The sequence below is a fragment of the Dunckerocampus dactyliophorus genome, chromosome 13 (genome assembly GCF_027744805.1).
Source record: "Dunckerocampus dactyliophorus isolate RoL2022-P2 chromosome 13, RoL_Ddac_1.1, whole genome shotgun sequence".
NCBI lineage: Eukaryota > Metazoa > Chordata > Actinopteri > Syngnathiformes > Syngnathidae > Dunckerocampus > Dunckerocampus dactyliophorus.
The window spans coordinates 4,665,588-4,685,044 of NC_072831.1; the positions used below are offsets into that span (position 1 = coordinate 4,665,588).

General features: G+C 39.1%; 1 protein-coding gene across 1 annotated transcript; it reads left to right on the top strand.

Moving 5' to 3' along the window:
* The first annotated feature begins 876 nt into the window (after window positions 1-876).
* Window positions 877-18,827, top strand: hells (helicase, lymphoid specific). Its single transcript, XM_054797354.1, has 23 exons — window positions 877-1,146; window positions 1,810-1,907; window positions 3,031-3,149; window positions 3,263-3,385; window positions 3,464-3,505; window positions 3,582-3,609; window positions 4,015-4,073; window positions 4,158-4,199; window positions 4,467-4,694; window positions 5,332-5,514; window positions 5,684-5,827; window positions 6,879-7,075; window positions 7,702-7,795; window positions 7,888-8,049; window positions 11,060-11,202; window positions 11,930-12,074; window positions 12,192-12,275; window positions 13,642-13,761; window positions 13,897-14,013; window positions 14,855-15,014; window positions 15,094-15,190; window positions 15,268-15,344; window positions 18,299-18,827. Exons 1-23 carry the CDS (start codon window positions 1,139-1,141, stop codon window positions 18,385-18,387), a joined length of 2,559 nt encoding a protein of 852 aa, XP_054653329.1. The 5' UTR covers window positions 877-1,138; the 3' UTR covers window positions 18,388-18,827.
* Window positions 18,828-19,457: the final 630 nt, after the last annotated feature.

Consider the following 19,457-nt stretch of genomic DNA (forward strand, 5'->3'; position numbering starts at 1 on the left):
ATATATATATATATATATATATATATATATATATATATATATATAATATACACGCGTACAGTATATGCATTCATGTGTATATACACACATAATATTAATATTATATGGAATAATCATTATACAAAAAAGTTCAGCTGAATTAATAGTTGATGAATAAATAAAATTTAATTATTTACAAATAATAAAGTAAATCATTTAAAAAAATCTACAAATAAAATAAACATTATAGCATATATAATGATATAAATAAAACGCAGTTAATATAATAAATGTATTTTTTTTAAAAGAAGAAATATCTATTAACTATTTTTTGATAAGTCTGTCTTTCTGGCGAACTATAGAAGACTTTAGAGTAAAACTGTCCGTCTCAAAGCATATACGAAGAAACGTCCTGAAATCTGAATTCGCGGGAAAACTCCGTCTTGGTTTCGTCCATTTGTCAATTTACATGGGTGCGCTATTTTATTTTTGCAAATTAAAAAATGACATTGCATGAACGCATACGACGGGATAGGGTAGTGTAGTGTATTGCACAAAGTAGTGTATTAGCATAGCTATTCTCCCGTTTGCATTAATCTGTAAAATACAACAGTAGTTGTGTTCACAAACGACTTACCCCCTGATTTTGTAACAAGTGTTTTCGTCCTGAATGGCGCGAAAGGGAGCAAAAGCACCACCCTTTCTTCGCTGCGTCTTGAATCAAAGCAGTCAAATTTAGGTACAAAACCTAACGGAAGTGAAACGTTTCTTTCAAAGTAAACTTTAATGACGAGTGTCGTGGCAACTTCGACATGGCAACTCAGCAATTGTTGTTTTAAGTTGAAAGGCTCAAAACGACTACTTACTACTTGCTCAACATGTCGTGTTTTTCCTTTACTTAGCGTTGTCTCAACTTTGAACCTCGCTACCAAAACTTCTGCTCCCTTTATCTTAAAACAATGCTAATACCCGTTGAAATTTTTAATAGGGATTAAAAAGAAGGTTGTATCCGCTGTGATATTTCCGATACGTCACTCTAAAGTACTTGTGAGTACGTCATCGGTACTTTTATAATAAGCAAGTACAACCGGGAAGCTGGTTGTAGTTCGCTAAAACCGAATATTGACATTGTTCAGCGTGGTCGTCGAGTTTGGACACAATGAGTCGGTAAGTTGCATGCATTTGGTTCTAACTTCTTGTAAACAGTTGGCGTTTTACCTACAGGCCACGTGTCCACAATTGCCCATTTTCTTATTATTCCTGAAAAGCTTGGTGTGTGTGTTTTCTTCGACATTCATCATGCGTGTCCTTCTTCACAACAAAGGTAAGAAATGTGAATGCGACGATGAAAACACTCACATTGCCACAGTGAGCATTCATAATTCATCCAGCTCACAGGTGTGGCATAGCAAGATGCTGATTAGATTACACAGGTGTGCCTGAGGCTGGCCACAATAAAAGACTACTCCGAAATGTGTAATCTAAATATTGATCTAAATATCGATAGCATGTTGTCAAGGGTAGTGTCGGCATGGGGCCGATTACTATCGCGTTAAGTGATGTTTTTCTGTTTTCTTCCATGTTTATTTGTAGGAATATTTGCTTTTTGATGTTCCAGTTGTTACATTGTTATATTTATATATTGTTTACACAGTCCTTTTACACATATATCATCGGTACCAGTATCATCCACCCCTTGTACATACTGTATATGCTTAGTATATGAAAATTGCTGTGATGAATTGAGCTTTGGTGTTGTCTGTTTTGTCGAACACAAGTATGAATGATTTTCTGGCTGTGTTTCATCTTTACCGTTCTCTCCAATGACAGCGTAAAGGAAGACAGTCGAAGTGTTTCCCCTCACTGCCCGAAACCAGATGAGTCTGAGGAGCCCCTGGGCACGGCTATGGAGACAGGAGCTGCAAAGGGTCAGTAACTAAAGAACCTCATCCCAAACAGAAAGCTCCACAAAAAGCCACTGCTGCTTACTTGATGACATGTATAGAAGGAGTCTTTAAATGTATAGAGAGACTCCAAAATAATCCACAAAGCCAAAATCCTTTAATGCGATCGCTCCACTGTGTGCACTACAGAAATTGTAAACATGACCATGTAAAGTTACAAATGAGTAGATTAGGTAAGTTAAAATAAGTTTATGTAGTTGACTAAAATAATACAGTGTTGTGAAAAACTGTTTGCCTTCTTCCTGATTTCATATTTTTTTCACATGTTTGTCACACTTAAATGTTTCAGATCATCAAACAAATTTAAATACTAGACAATGACAACACAACTGAACACAAAATGCAGTTTTTAAATGAAACTTCATATTAAGGGAGGAAAAAAAATCCAAAGCTACATGGTCCTGTGTGAAAAAGTGATTGCCCCCTAAACCTAATAACTGGTTGGGCCACCCTTAGCAGCAACAACTGCAATGAAGCGTTTGTGAGGAATTTTGGCCCATTCATCTTTGTAGAATTGTTGTCATTCAGTCACATTTTCCAGCATGAAGCGCCTTTTTAAGGTCATGCCACAGCATCCCGATAGTATTCTCCTTCAGGAGACAGCAGAATTCATTATTCCATTTATCACAGCAAGTCTTCCGGGTCCTGAAGCAGCAAAATTGCCTCAGACCATCACACTACCACCACCGTATTTTACTGTTGGTACGATGTGTGATTTAAGTGTGACAAACATGCAAAAAATTAAGAAAACAGGAAGGGGCCAAACACCTTTCACACCACTGTATAGACCTATTCTATATAAAAGTTATTAAGTTACTTATGTTGTGATGTGATGTGCTATATTAAAAAAAAAAAATAATTCCAAGAAATACTGATTTGTGTATCTAATATTATCTTAGTCATGTTTAAATCATCCATTATGTGCTTTGAAAAATAGACAAGACAAACTCATTTTACACCACAATATTAGGGGAAAAAAATCAATTAGGCAATTGGTTCAGCCCAAGAAGTGACACAATGTGTATATTTGTGTACACAAAGTCCACTTATTTGCATTTATGGATTTCTTATCTAATTTTGTTTGAAGATGCAAGTGTGAAAAGTGAAAATGTGCCATCTGAAGTGTTGATCACCAAGGAAATGGAAGAAGAAGAGCAACATCTGATGGCAGAAGGTGAAAAGCGAGAGAAGGAAATGATGGACGAGGTTTGTTGTGAAGCACTCTCATCAGCCTGCATGGTGACTGGCTGGCATTGTGACAGTACAGATAGATGATGGACTCCTTGTGTCTCAACTCTGCTCATATTTGCAACCAAAAGGCCCGTCAGTCTTGGGAGAGAGACCCTCATGAAATGCGCTTCAAAAGGCTGCAGCATTTGCTCCAGAAGAGCAACATCTACTCCAAGTTTCTGCTGACTAAGATGGAGCAACAGCAGAACGAGGTGTGTGCGTGCGTGCGCATGTCAGTGCAACAGTTCTTAACAAAGTCCTCCTCTTTGCCTTGTTTTTCTACACACCAGGAGACACTCAGGAAAGAAAAACTGGAAAAGAAGGCCAAAAAAGTGAGGTTTTTATTGATTTAATTTATTGATTTAATATATTCACTATCACTGAACACTGTTTGTGTTTTATGTGCAGAACGCAAACGACACTGAGCCTGAAAAAGGTTAGTGGAAAGGTTTGCTTGCTTATCTCATTACACGATTGTGTAAACATTTTGTAAACTTTGAAATACTATTGCAAATATTAATGATTAGTATTTCACATTGACACTTTTAAAGTTTAAAGGTAAACAAAGTAGCTGATATCATAATTCTATTCAATATAGCAGTAAAGGTAATTACACATAATTCCTCAAATGTTTAACTTTGGTTTACTGCATTTCTCTTGAATGAAACACTTCCGTTCCTCTCTTTTAATGCGCACCGTGTGCTGAATCGGTGCGCCTCTGTTTAGAACCCAAATATCCGATTAGGAACACGTATAGCGTTACACCCCTGTTCCATACAAAAGTTAGTTGCTCCTTTAAAAGTTGAGTTATGACGCTTTGATTGTGTTCCTTCTAAACTAGGTAAAAAGAAGAGACGACGAGGCGACGACTACAAAATTGCAGATGTCATGTCTAAAGACGTACGGTCCCATTTTGACTTTGTCTTCTGACGGATTTGAAAAAGGCTGTTTTGAAAAACGAATTCTGCTTGACTTTGACTGCAGGAAATCATGTCACGAGCTAAGAAAGCCAAAGTGGAAGAAGCGGTAAGATTTTAAGTTTTTGTTTTGTTTTTTCACAGATCTCAACTTTTCAGTTTCCAGGATTTCACATTTTGCTGGACTTTATCCCAAAAAATTGTGATGAATGTTGAGCTTAAAAGATTTTTAAAAGTTAACAAAAATAACAATTTTATTTTTTTTTATGAGATAAATTGCCTGAGAAAGTGAACGTTTCAATAAATCTGAGTTTGCAACGTGGTGAAATCAGACTTCCTCAACCATGCTATCTCGAACGTGAACATTTCATATCAGGAAGTGGCTCAAGCCCAGAAGAAACTAGACACCAAGGATATCGAGAGCATGAGCGACTCCAACCAAGACATCAAAAATCGCCTGGCCGAGACGGTGCGAGACAACGCCAAACATCTCCTGGACCCTGATCGGAAGGTGAACGGGCAGCCAGTCCCTGCTCAACAGCCACAGTTGTTCACAGGCGGGGTCATGAGGTGGTACCAGATTGAGGGCATCGAGTGGCTTCGAGTGAGTATAGCCTTAACCGACAGATGTATGCCCGCGCTTTTGGTGGTTTTGCATTATTTCAAAAGGACACTGCGTAGCGACATTAGGATTGGGCACACGTTCCCTTCTCTCTCTTGGCCCCTGCTGGCCTGCTCTCACACTGAGAATTTGTGCTTCCTGTTGTTTCTGCTTGCACCATCGCTTGTACACCCCTGTATTACTGCAGTTTCCCTGTCCTGGCGGGATGTCTTCTTTCAAGTCGTTCTGTTTCTATTGTGCAAGGCGGCGGCTGAATGAATTACATGGGAGGGGAGAGATCACATTAAAAGGGATACTTGGGATTTTTTTGTCCTGAAGTTGTATGACACCCCCATCAGCAGGTAGTGACTTACCCCCCACTAGGTCCAGTGAGCCGAGTTCTGGTCAGATTTCGGTGATGAGGACGGTAATTCAGCTTAGTTGGTGGAGCTGCTTAAGTAAAAAGTTGGGCTAAATTGTTTTCAAACTAATTGTGGTCAACATGTACAGTGTCTCATTTCCGGAAGTGTATCAAATCTTACAATATTGTTGGATCACAATTCAATCCTTTTAATCATCCATTGAAATGATCTTTGTAAGCGTGAACTTGCTTTCGTGTCTTCTGCCCCGTCATTGTCAGATGTTGTGGGAGAACGGCATCAATGGGATTCTGGCTGATGAGATGGGTCTGGGGAAGACTATCCAGTGCATCGCCCACATCGCCATGATGATCGAGAAGAAAGTGATGGGCCCCTTCCTGGTGGTGGCGCCGCTCTCCACTCTGCCGAACTGGATCAATGAGTTTAAGCGCTTTACGCCACAGGTAGGTGTGCGGGGGTACTGCTTATATTGTGGTACTGTCACTAGGTGCCGTATAAGCCTGTCACGATAACACATTTTTCTGGATGATAATTGTCCTGCAGATTATTGCCGATAATAACCGATATTGTCACATAGCTCGTCTTGGTCTTAATGTGGCTGATCTCCTCTAGGTGTCTGTGCTTCTTTATCACGGCCCCCAATCGGAGAGGAGCAAACTGCTGAAGCACATGCGCAGACCCCAGGGGCCCCTCAACATGTGTCCTGTTGTCATCACCTCATTTGAGATAGCCATGATTGACAGAAAATTCCTTCAGGTACCATCTGTGTTTTGTCCTGATCAGATTGGTTACCAGTAGGCACTACAACTCTATGGCAAGAAGCCCATTTACCTAAATACTCCATCTACTTTATGAGGGAAATAAAGGACTGGTGGTCGACTCCTAGCTGGGTCAGGCTCCAGTGTGGTGGTGGTGGCGGTAGTAGTAGTAGTAGTAGTAGTAGTAGTATTGGTAGTGTGGGATAGTACTTGTAGTAATACTATTAGCTGATGATGATATTGTACTCATAATATGTAACATTACCAAAATAATAAACCTAAAAATAACTGACCTTTAGTAATAATTAATACAAATCATAAATAGGTAATGGTATTGGTAGCAGCAGTAGTAGATGATAATATGTAGTAAAAGCAGTAGTAATGGTGGTGGTGGTAGCAGTAATAGACTAGCAGTAGCAGTAGTACTAAATGGCTACAAAAATGAGTAGTAGTAGTAGTATTGGTAGCGGTAGTATTGTAATAATTATAAAATAAAACATAAGACATATTATAAATTAATAGTAATAAAAAATCAGTAAAAAATATAAATAGGTAGTACTGGTAGCAGTAGTAGATGATTGATAATGGTCATAATATTAAATAATAGCGGTGGTCATAGTAGTGGTAGTAAAAGTCAGCAGTATCAGCAGGAGTAGGAAATATATAGTCGTATTGGTGGTAGAATCAGTAGTAGTAAACAATAAATAAAAAGGTGGTAGTTAAAGTACTAAATGATGGCGGTAATAAAATCAATACATATCATATTTAGTGATGGAAATCTAGATCTCTCTGTGTGTATTAGCTTTTAGGTCGGTGTGCGTGTGTGTATTCATGGGTTGCTCTTATAAAGTAGTTTAACAGTATTAAGTCAGTGCACTTATCATATACACTGTAGATGTCACGTGAGCATTTGTTTGATCATGAAAGGCTTTTAGGCAAGTGTCAATGTTTTGGATCCAGCTGGTCTCAAAGAGCTGGAGTCCCATTGGTGTAAACATACTCACAGAGTACCCGTGAAGGATGGACGCTGATGCTGTTTTCTCTTCCAGCGCTGTCAGTGGAAGTACTTGATAGTGGATGAAGGCCACAGGATCAAAAACCTCAACTGTCGCCTGGTGCGGGAGTTGAAGACTTTGCCCACTGACAACAAGCTGCTGCTTACAGGGACTCCACTGCAGAACAACTTGGCTGAGCTCTGGTCCCTTCTTAATTTCCTCCTCCCAGAGGTCTTTGATGACCTGAAGAGGTAAGCGCCACGCTAGTGTGGAACTGTATACCAATGTCTTGACTTCCTCTTCAGTACAAAGTAAGCTTCAAAATAAAAGCATGGCAGTATTAACCTGGATTATACCACAACAACTAACAAAATGCATCCGTTGAATTTTTTTTTTTTTTTTTTTGAAGTACTGGTAATTATATAGCTCTTCAAGATACCCAAAGTGATTCACTGTGGAAAATATATAGAAGAGAGATTTGTGCATGTACAAAAACTTGTCTAATTATAATTGTATTTTTGTTTTATGATAGACTATTTATTTTAGAGTAAAATAAATACAATTATAGTTTTTAATATAATATACAATTGTAAATAAAACCAAATTATATTTTATAGTGTATATGAATAGAAATAATTTCATATAATTGTGTGTGTGTGTGTGTGTGTGTGTGTGTGTGTGTATACAAAAAATACATAAAATAAGATATCTTTTTATTTACTTGAATGTACTGATAATTATGAACGTATTCATTAGTGTCAGTGACAGAGGGCTACTACGGCCGCAATTATTGAACTAATTCTATGCACGATGAGTTAGAAAGTCATCCTGGGGACAAATAACGTAATAATGTTGTAACGTATCGTTTACTGTGTAGCTTTGAGTCGTGGTTCGACATTGACACACTCTGTGAGGCAGAAAGTGTGGTGGCGGCTGAGCGCGAAGGGAACATCCTGAGTATGTTGCACCAGGTTAGTTCTCTAACACTCTACAGTACACTGTTCAGCTGGTATTGTCTTTTGGTACGCACACATTTTTGTGACTTTTTGCTTTTTCTTCCCAGATTCTGACGCCATTCTTGTTGAGGAGACTGAAGACTGACGTGACATTGGAGATTCCTCCGAAGAAGGAGATTATTGTTTATGCCCCTCTGACCGCCAAACAGGAGATTTTCTACACTGCCGTGGTGAACAAGACTATAGCAAAAGTTCTTGGTCAGAACAAGGTATCTCCTCTGAACATTCACTTTTCACATTCAGGACGTGCATGCAGAATCAAGAATGCTGCTCTTTTTGGATATACACACTAGGCTATTCATCAGCTGAGTGCACCCCCACCCAACAGAAATAAGTGTCTAAAGGACTGTGGAGCAGTACAAACACTGCTTGTGTAATGCAGTGCCATGTGGGACTAACTGGTGGTGCTGTAAAACTGAAAGGTCACGCTAATCCCATGCGTGCATGTTAACTGTTAAAATGTCCACAGAGTTCATGAAGTGCAAGTGGCTTCTTTTTAACTATCAATTAGGTGCACAACTATTCAAATTCCTTCATTCGCTCCAGAAGGTTGCTAAACAAATTTTTCCCCATAAGAAATCATGTAAATCCAATTCATTTGTTCCAGAAACCCCAAAACGTTTTTATAGTTTTACACACAGAAAACAATTCTGAATTCATATAAATACACTAGGTCCCCAACTTACGAACACAGTTGGTTCCAGACGACCGTTCTTATGTCTAATCGTTCTTTTTTTTTTTTTTTTTTTTTTTTTTTCTTTTGAAATAAGACACATTGGACCTGAATAAGTTAATCTTGGCAGTTCCTTGTTCTTCCTGCGGTGGCTATTGTCTTATCAATGTACACTAAGTCCCCAACTAACGAACACAATTCGTTCCAGACGACCGTTCTTATGTCTAATCGTTCTTAAGTAGGGCAAAAGGTAATATTACCAATGATATAGGTACTACATGACCGTGTATACATATACAGTATATGTGTATGTATGTAAATATGAGTTTGGATGCAGTAGTAATATTAAACGAGGATAATTAATGGAAAAAACAATAATAAAAATGATATAATACGTAATGATAAATGTTATTTACCTTTGAAGAGGAGTGGTCGAGCATACGTCGTTGAGGAGGAGTTATTTGGAAAAAAAGGACAAATCATCGTCGTGGTTAGACTCTTCTAAAAGAGGTAGTGTTCTGTGGGTGGTGTAGAATTTAGCTTTACACTGTATCTCCCCAGCGTCTAACACGTCCTCTGTTGGTCCCATTAGCAGTGTCACAGTGCCCTCTACTGGTCAAGCATGTACAGTAGCAGTATAAATACTGATTGAGCGACTACAAGGCAAAATAAAAAAATATAGATCCAGTCGGATGTTCGCAAGTTGGGGAACTAGTGTACTTAGAAATGATAAATGAAAAGGATAAGGATAATGAACAATTAACTTCATTTGAAGACATTCTTTGTGTGACTCTTCCCAAAGACACAATGTGGCAGCGAGATCAATGGACACCGCCTTCCCGTTTTGCCATGAGTTTTTTCTAGAAGTCAATAGTGTTCCTCATCTCATTAAAGTGGAGCAAAAGAAAGTTGTAAATGCCAGCATTTTGATGAAGGTGAGAAACACCAGTGAATTCAAAAAAATAACTCGGCAAAACAGGAAGGTGGTGTCCGTGTTGATCTCACTGCCACATTGTCTTTGGCAAGAATCACGTCTTCAATGAAAGTAAAAGTAACCTTAAATTTTAATTTATCCACTTTAATCATCATTTATTTGTGTTTAGAATTTTTTTATGCATGTAAAGCTATAAAAAAAAAAAGTCCCTGACATGATTAATCAACTTTGCTATGGCGCCACCCATGACAAACTAGCTCTCTCTGTTCAGCCTCATTCCCTTAAGTGACATCATGAGGGCGACACGTCTCAGCTAAAGCAGACAACAAACACTTCTCGGGGTAGATAGTCGGCTTGTTTCTGTATATTCTTTTATCAAAATAGTAGTCATGCCAAATTGTAGTATTGCTGCTGGATGTTCATACTGTAGTATCTGAGTGATACTGTATTTCTATTCCAAAAGAGGAAGGTTTAAGACAAAAATGGACCAAGTAAGTGCAGAGAACGAGCGACAGATGGAAGCCCACTTCGAGTTCTATTCTTTGCAGTGATGGTTTCAGTGATTACTGCTGTGAAGGAACATCTTTACAACAAGCATTTGGCTTGAAAGTACAGTATGAATGCATTTTCAAAAAGGATGCTATTACGCTGGTACACAGCGAAAAAACAAAAGACAAGAACGACCACTATTTCAAAGTTGCCACAGAACAGCTTAAGTCATGTCTTGTTGACATGTCTTCTAAACACTTCCACGATAGAGACAAGGCTATAAAGCATTTTGTTACGTAAACCTCTTCTGACGGCGATGCTGTGGGGAGTGACAGTGAAATATACAATAAAAAAGGCTATAAAAACTCCTTTTATGCTAGTTAAGAAGCAGATTTAAAACAATTGGATAAGCAACTAATATAACAAATATTCGCTATAATCACTGTAAACATCCTCCGTCTCGTACACGGCCATGTTTGTTTACCTGAGCTATAGTACCCCGCTGGCGTCATTTCCGGAAATGAGACTGAACAGCGAGAGCTAGCTTGTCATGGGTGGTGCCATGAACTGTAAATGGAAGATTTGCGAATTTACCGTTCGCTGTCCAAAAATCTAACAATGTAGATCATAATTACAAAATATATAACATATTTAAGCATAGTTGATGAATCATGTCAGGGACCCTTTAACATTCATGAGTCAACCGCTGATGTCTTAGATGGGTGACGGATGTCTTAGATGGGTGACGGAGCTGCACTCTGGTTCCGGTTGCCATTTTGTTAGGAAGCTAAGGATGTTAACAAGGACTTTTTTGTGATCAAAATACATTATGAACACAGTTGTACATACGCACTGTATTAATAACAGGACAACACGCGCCATATTGTACTCTAACTGCAAAATGTACACAAACCAAGGCAAAATTTTGCCATAAAAGTTCGATGTTAACCAAAAAAAAAACATGCTATCCGAAGTTCCACTGTATAAATAAAAATATCAGTTTGCCACAGTCGCCATGAGACACCTTGGATTTGAGAAGACTACAGTCACTTGTCAGACACACAGACCCCGTCAGTAAAGGTAGCGGGGAAAAAAGCTAACTCGGTGTTTGACCTGCTTTCAGACTGAAGCTCCTGTCACTTTGACGTCGAGTGGTCGACCAAAGCGGCGCAATCAAAAAGTGGTAGACTACAGCGAAGTGGAGAGTGACACACCATCCAGCTTGGAAAAATATCTGGAGAAGATCCAGAAGGAGCAGGAGCAGAGGTCAGAACACAAGCCCCAGACTTTGGCAAAGTCCATCCATTTTCTTCTGCTTATCCGGGTTGCGGTGTCAGCCGTCTCATATGTCATAGAAGTCCAGACTTCCCAGTCTCCTGCCACCTCTTCCAGTTCCACTGGGAGGACACCGAGGTGTTCCCAGGCCAGCTGCGAGACATGACCCCTCCAGTGTGTCCTAGGTCTGCCCACGGGCCTTATCCCAGCTGGGCACTCCCATTGTTTCTCGTAGGGTCTACTGAATCACTTTCTGTCAACGAGCACCTGTTGGCCTTGGGAGACCCTACCAGGGGCATATAGCCCCAGACAATATAGCTCCTAGGATCACTCGGGCACGCACACCCCTACTCCATAAGATCACGGAGGAGCTTCATAAAAGTCCAGAAGTCAAATCCCAACCTCCAGACTTCTACTAAGTCCAGAGGTCTGAACCCAACCTCCAAATTTTTATGGTTGGGTTAAACCTCCGGACTTAACACCGATGACAAGGCTGTAAAAAAGCTTGCAGTTATCAAAACTCCTGACTTGTAAACCTCCAGACTTCTAGAAAATCTGGACTGCTGAACCCAACCTCCAGACTTGTTCCGAGGACAGCTCCAAACCTCCAGGCTTATACAAAGTCCAGTCAATACTACTATAATACTGCTGAAATAACGTGTGTGGATATAATTGTGTGGTTGTTACTTGAAGTTTCTCCCTCATCCCCCAATTTCAGCTCGTCTCCGGTGCTGGACGTGCAGTGCCCACTGGACGCTCAGATCAACCTAAAGATGCAGAATATTTTCATGCTGCTCAAGAGATGCTGCAACCATCCCTACCTGGTGGAATACCCCCTGGATCCAGCCACACAAGAGTTCAAGGTAAAGCATTCACGTTTGTTCTTTCACGTCAAACCCAGAGAAGGTTTGCGAATAGATTAGACAGATGACTACAGTACATTATTAAAGTAGCTCTTAAGTGTCATATCCTTGATTCAGATCGATGAGCAGCTGGTGGAAAGTTCTGGGAAGTTCCTCATACTTGACAGACTTCTGCCTGCACTCAAGGAACGAGGACATAAGGTGAAACAGAACACCTTGTTTGATGTTTTTTTTTTTTTTTTTTTTTTTACTTATGACTGTCATATTAATGACATGATTTACTTTTAAGCCACCGTGTTAAATTCAAACTAAGAGCAGTAATACAGTAGATCCCCACTTTTCGTGAGGATTAAGTTCCCAGCTCACCCCCTCCAAACCCTCCTGTTGGCTTGACAGTGACATTCTTTGCCAATTTCAGATCATGGTTGTTGTAGGTATTGAATTAGATTCAGCTCCACAACCGTCCCTTTTCTGTCTTCGTTATGTCTCACACACTTATTAAACATATTATCAAGTATAAAATGTATAGCTACTCACTGCAGGTACCACAAGATCTCGTCAGATTAAAACGCGACCATTTTAATCTTGCCTCTAAACAGACATCAGTTTCAGCACCTTGGCGCATTTGTTCCATAGAACAACGGCATGAAAGGAGTGAGCTCTTTTGTCAGCCATACTGTCTCTTTGTGTCAGTGGGTGGAGGTGAGGCCACTAGCATACACACAGTGCAGAAGAAATTATATTAGTAGATTGCAATATATTGTCAATGTTTTCAAATATTTTTTTCATTGTACTTTTATTAAGGAATGTTAAAATCTTGTCACATCTCATTCTTGTAGACCCAATCTCGTGTATCACCTCGTCTTATGAGTGTGTTGTGACACAACAAATGAATTATAATGGAAGATGATCCATGAACACATGGAATCAGTCACGGTGTAGACGTTATGTATACCGTAAATTCCGGTGTATAGGCCGCACCCACTAAATTTAGAGGGGAAAAAATATTTTTTTTTTCCTTACATAAGCCGCGCGTGTCGACGTCCTAAAATGGCATATTGTGCTGCGCGTGAGTCCGTGAGGACCAGTCACCTCTTTATTTGACAAAAAAAATATCTGCAAGTTTGCGGGGTTGTCGCAAACTTCGCTCAATCGTGTGTAGTGCGTTTGTTAAGCAACAAAGACATGGTGAGAAGCTGCACTTGCTCTCAAAATGATTTAACCTCCATTGGAGATCAGCAAAGTTTACAAACTTGCAGTATAACTGATGTTGCAGAATGATGTGACCGTGTCAAAGCATGTTGAATACCTTCAAGGTACAAAAGCACTGTACAAGTGAAGGTCACTTTACTTTTTTCCATTCTTAAGGAAATGAGGAGGAACATAACTTCATCTATAAAAATAATGAAAAAAGGCTGCCTCAATCTGTCTGTGGCGGTCCAAATGCATTAGTGGCGGGCCACCACAAATAAGTGAATGTATGGGAAACACCGCAAATGAATGTTTCTGGTTTATCCGGTGCTTTCGCACATTAAAACACTTTGTTGTTGTTATTGTTGTTGTTAAGGTTCTCCTCTTCAGTCAGATGACATCCATTTTGGACATCCTGACGGATTATTGCTATCTGCGTGGCTTCCAATACAGCAGACTGGACGGCAGCATGGCCTATGCCGACCGGGAAGAGAATGTGAGTTACAAGATCAATTCAAACTATGGCTAGGTGCAGATGGAATGCTTTATTTTGGATAAAGTACGTTCATTTCATTGTCTTCATGCCCAAGTACTCATTTCAATGCCACTGACGCCACGGCGTTTCTTTTAGATGACAAAGTTTTCCAAAGACCCGGAAGTTTTTCTCTTCCTGCTCAGCACTCGAGCCGGAGGGCTTGGGATCAACCTCACAGCTGCTGACACGGTCATCATTTTTGACAGCGACTGGGTGGGTGCACATCGACATGAGTCACATTATACAGGTGGGCCAAAGGTAGGGTTACAGTTACCCCACTATCTGTTTCACCTCAACAATGAAGTAACTGGAACCCTACTTTTGGCCCACCCTGTATACACATGCATTGAGATAAACATCATTAGTGGCACGCAGTATGGTTTTTTTGGGGGGGGTTGGCACATGGCAAATATTTTATATATATATATATACCTTTACCTTTTCAATTGACTATTTAAAAAAAAAAAAAACACCTTAGAACAGGAAGGAATTGTTACATTTTTTATTGTGGATTGGAAAGGTAAAATAAAAATGTATCTCTTATTTGACTTTGTCCAAAAAAAAATTAAAAAGAAAAGGAAATGAACACAGAAATTGATTGGCCTATGTAATGTTTAGATAATCGTGGAGTGTATTAATTGAAATTTTAGGTGAGAAAAATGAGAACATTTTACTGGGTTATATAATATTTGGATTATCAGGAAATGTATTAAATATGTATTCATTACAATTTTAGATTTTGGGGGGGTGAGGGGGAGAACAGGAAATGTGTTGGCATATGTATTTTGATAATTGGATATTCAGGAAATTATTAAATAAAATTTCAGCTGGGTGGGTGGGGGTCACTGGAAAAAATCTACGAATATCATATTTGGATTATCAGAGTATTTATTTTAAAAATGTGATGGAACGAAAATATATATATATTGATCTGTACAATATTTGCACAATCAGGAAATGGATTCACTACACTTTTAGATGTAAATATAAATCAGAACAATGTATTGGCCTATGTAACTGTAGTAGCCAAGTAAACATGTTGACTTCTTTGCAGAACCCCCAGGCAGACCTGCAGGCTCAGGACCGCTGCCATCGCATCGGGCAAACCAAACCAGTGGTGGTGTACCGGCTGGTCACGGCAAACACCATCGACCAAAAGATTCTGGAGAGAGCCTCGGTGAAGAGGAAGCTGGAACAGATGGTCATCCACAAAAGTGAGTCCACTTTTTCTATTTATTTCTGGGTAATGATGCATTTCTACTTTAAACTTTTTCCTTTCACTTTGACCCCCAGATAAGTTCAAAGGTGGGAGGGCAGACTTGAACCAAACTAAAAGCTGCATTGATTTGGATGAGCTGATGGAGCTGCTCCAAGCCAGAGGCACTGAGAAGTAAGACTCTTTACTGCAATTTTGATTTTTTGGGGGGTTTTTTTTGGACTGAATTTCACACTTTTGCCTCTTTTTAGGGAAGTGAAAGCATCAAAGGGGAAGGTCATCAGCGATAAAGACCTGGATTTTTTACTGGACCGCACTGACCTGTTGGGTGAGCACTCAACAATACATTAGCATGAATATTTTCGGAGGTCAACACCGCCCCTTTAATGGACATATTTAGTCCAGTGGAACCCGCTTATGTTGACAACACTGGTCTACCAATTTTCAAAAAATGTCTGCTTCTGAGATAAAACGTTTTATCACCCTTGGTCAATGTTGAGCTGCTGAACAGGAATATGACCATCAAAAAAATCTTATTAGCTAAAATTTTTTAAAGATATGCGAGGTTCTTCATTACATAGTAACGTAGAGGGGAGTAATACACAATGTGATATGTCGCCATACACTTTATGTGCATACTGTCACAAGATTATGAAGATTCAACTCGGCACTTCTTGGGAAGTGAATATAGGTTCTGTATTCAACATTACGTGGCCTACCTTCATTGCCATTTGTGGGCACATGGTATGCCACAGGGTGGTGTATCTTTAAAACAAGAGATAATGAGCATTTTTAAACATGGTTTTCATACTCGGCAACCCCAAATTAGCCAAGAATGACTACTTTCATTTCAGAATCAAGCAATCTGTTCTTGCAGTATTACCAAAAATGTCTGAATTTCCACAAAGTAGAATTCTTTATTTATAAATGGAATATTTTCATAGAGCATAGAATACTTGTTTACGACCTTCTAAATACAGTTTTTAACATTATTAGAGCCCTGTAGATATGAACTAACACCCCATGTCCACCTTCACACTCCTATTACCTAATATAGTAGTCATAAGAACACATAAATAAGACATAATATAGACTTCCATGTTAACATTGGGAGAGTTGCTGTTTTTGTTTTCTGTACTGATATTGTCTTAATGTAACATTACTGACACCTAGTGGCTGGTGTAGACAAACACTGCATATCATAACGTCTTTGAATGCGTCTTCTGTATGCCTTATATTTGTATTTTAGTTAATTTAATCATTTTTATGCTTGAAAATGAAAATATGCATATTTTTTGCAGTATTCAACCACGAAAAACCTGATTTATTCATTATATTTAGAAGAAAAAAAAGTGAAGCCGCGAAGTTCCGCAGGTCCTTCATACCGACCGCTGTCAGGCTCTACAACACCTGCACCATCTGAACCATGTTGTAGTCACTATGTATTCTTTACTTGCGTGTCTTGCTTGCTGCTGTAACAAGTGAATTTCCCTGCTGTGGGATTAATAAAGTACAATACGTACGTACGTACGTACGTACAAGTTCAAAGTGCAAAGTGGTGAGGGATTACAGTCATAAGTTGACAATGCTACAACATGTCCGCAGGAACTCTGCTTCGGTTGTCTTTTTTTGTCTTTGTCATCGTATTCATCTTTTCGTCTTTGTCGTGTTTTTGTCTTCTTTCGTCGTCTTAGTTTTTTTATTGTCTTCCGTCTTTTTTGTCATCTTTGTTCTTAGTCGTCATCCGTTTTTGTCTTTTCCGTCTTGTCTTTTGTCTTTTTTGGTCTGCTTTTGTCGTCTATTGGGTCTTGTCGTCCTTTCCATCATTTAGTCTTCATCTTTTTAGCCTTTGTTGTCTTCCGTGTCTCTGTCTTTTCCGTCGTCTTTGTAGACCTGGGTCGTATTTTCATTGTCTTCGTCTTTTTAGTCATCCTTTGTTCTTGTCTTTTTTTACCGTCTTTTTTTTTGTCTTTGTCTTCTGTCATCTTTTTTTGTCTTCTTTTGGCGCCTTTTTAGTTTTTTCCATCGTTGTCTTTTCTTTGTCTTTTCAATTGTCTTGTTATTGTATTCGTCTTTCTCGGCTGTCTTTTTGTGGCTTTGTTGTCTTCCTTGTCCGTCGTCTTTTCATTGTCTTCTGTTTTTTCGTCGTTTTTCTTCTTCATTTTGTCTTTGTCTTTTTGGTCTTGTCTTCATCTTTTCAGTTGTCTTTTTTTGTCTTTGTCGTCTTCCCTGTCTGTCTTTTCTGTCGTCTTTGTAGTCCTCTTTGTTTTTTCATTGTCTTCATCTTTTTTGTCACCCTTCATTTTTGTCTTATCCATCTTGTCTTTTTCGTTGTCTTCTGTCTTCTTTTTTTGTCTTGTCTCCTTTTTGGTCTTGTCTTCCTCGTCTTCATTTGTCTTTTGTCATTGTATTCGTCTTTTTCGGCTGTCTTTTTGTCTTCGGCGTCTTCCCTGTCCGTCGTCGTCTTCCCATTGTCGTCTGTTTTTTGTCATCTTTCTTCTTCGTCATCCATTGTTTTTGTATTTACGCTCTTGTCTTTTTCATCGTCTTGTGTTTTTGGTCTTGTCTTCGTCTTTTCAGTTTTTTTTTTTGTCTTAGTCTTTTTTGTCCTTTTTTTTGTCTTTGTCATCTTCCCTGTCTTTGTCCTTTCGGTCGTCTTTTCATTGTCTTCCGTCTGTTTGGTTATCTTTTTGTCTGTCTTTTTGGTCATCTTCCTCGTCTTTTCCATCATTTTGTCTTTTTTGTCGTTCGTTTTCATCTCCTTATTTTGTCTTCTTTCTCATTGTCTTTTTTACTCTTGACTTTTTCCTCTTTTTTTGTTCTTTTGCTTGTTTTTGTCATGCTGCTTCTCTCCTTTTTTAATAATGAATGGCAACCGCTCAATGGAACATTATCACATGGTCCATCATTGCACACTCAACATTTTGAGTGCAGCATTGACAGTGGGCGGCTGCATTTTGCCCTACATCTCAGTGTGACTCCAAAAGACTTAAGTTGTAAGTACACAAGTGTGCACTCAAATGACTAAGTGTATGTACTCAAGTGCACCAATTGAGACGCAGCTTAGTTTATAGCAGAGATGTGCAATACCACTGATTTCCAATTTATTTTCAACTCTGAAGTATATTGATGTAGCGGCATGATTTACAACATAGCCAAGCTAATAAAACAGGAAAAAAACAGGACAAAATCATTTGAAAATTGATTTTGTACCATAAAGACCTGGTATTGAGGAGGTATTTCCATTTTGAACTTAAGTGAGGATGATGTGTGCATTTGCAGATAAAGAAAAGGGACGCACAAGGAAGGAGAAGCTTGGAGTCTTCCGAGTGATGGAGGTGGATGAATCGTCGGCGATCGCCTTGACTTAAAGACCGGAAATATTCACTTGCAACATTCCCTCCAAGTCTACTAAGCTCTACGACTGGAAGAAGTTAAACCAGTCAAAATATACTGAAAGTCATGTCTGTAGATTGAATGTGTGTTGGTGACTGGAAGTTTGTAATTTGTCTGACACCCTGTTCACGTCATCCTTTTAACCCGCCTCTGTCCATCACGCTCACCTTTCCCTTACCTTACCCCATCACCGCCTTGTGACCAAAAGAAATAGACAACATGGTTAAGAAAAAATACAGTTCATGTCAAATCCACAAGTGATGCATGTGTGTGAAAAGACTTGACATTGTTCACGTTAATATAAAGTTCGTGTAAGAGTTGTTTTTGGTTTGTTTTTTTCTAATTCACAGTTAATGTTGAAAAGACTCCATGCTCCTGTTGTACAATTTTATATTATAAAGGCATGTCAGCAACACTTTCGATGTGTCTATGCAGCTTTGTACTTGAACTAAAGTCCCTCGTTTTGGGATTGGCCAGTGACAGTCATGTGACTATGCCGGGCTATGGCTTCCCCAAAATGGTGGTGTTAGGTAAATTAGCTCTTTTCCTAAAGGTAATTTTGAAGCCGTTTAATAATTGTACGTCTTTAATATAGTAGCCAATATTATAATGTAACTTATCGCAATATTTTATGGAATAATTGGTATATTTGGGGAATAATTTCGATGGGTAAACTTTTTTTTTTTTTTGCGAGATTTCGTTACAACACCATATTTGATCATCGAGGTACGCCATACATCACAAACCGGAAGTCATGCTCTTAAATTGTCAAAACGACATGACTTCTTGGAGTCAGGGGCCATTGTCAGTTGTTATACATCAACGGTGAATCTCCACCGCCAACAGTGTGGTTCCAATTCTCCAAATAGCTGAAGTGAACTTTGTGAGCTCGACCCTTGGAGAGAGTGAGTCTACATCACTGCTCTGTATAATATATCTGGATAGCTCATTGGCGATGACTTGTGAAGCCACACGGCCGCCATATTGCCACTCGCAAGAAACACTTGTCGACAAGCTTTTGCATTCGTGGTGAACTTTTTATGAA

Bases quoted from the DNA above. Each gene is read 5' to 3' on its own strand.
- hells (XM_054797354.1), top strand. The intron at 7,796-7,887 runs GTTAGTTCTCTA...TTTTCTTCCCAG, and splicing joins TCCTGAGTATGTTGCACCAG to ATTCTGACGCCATTCTTGTT. The intron at 14,014-14,854 runs GTGGGTGCACAT...ACTTCTTTGCAG, and splicing joins TCATTTTTGACAGCGACTGG to AACCCCCAGGCAGACCTGCA.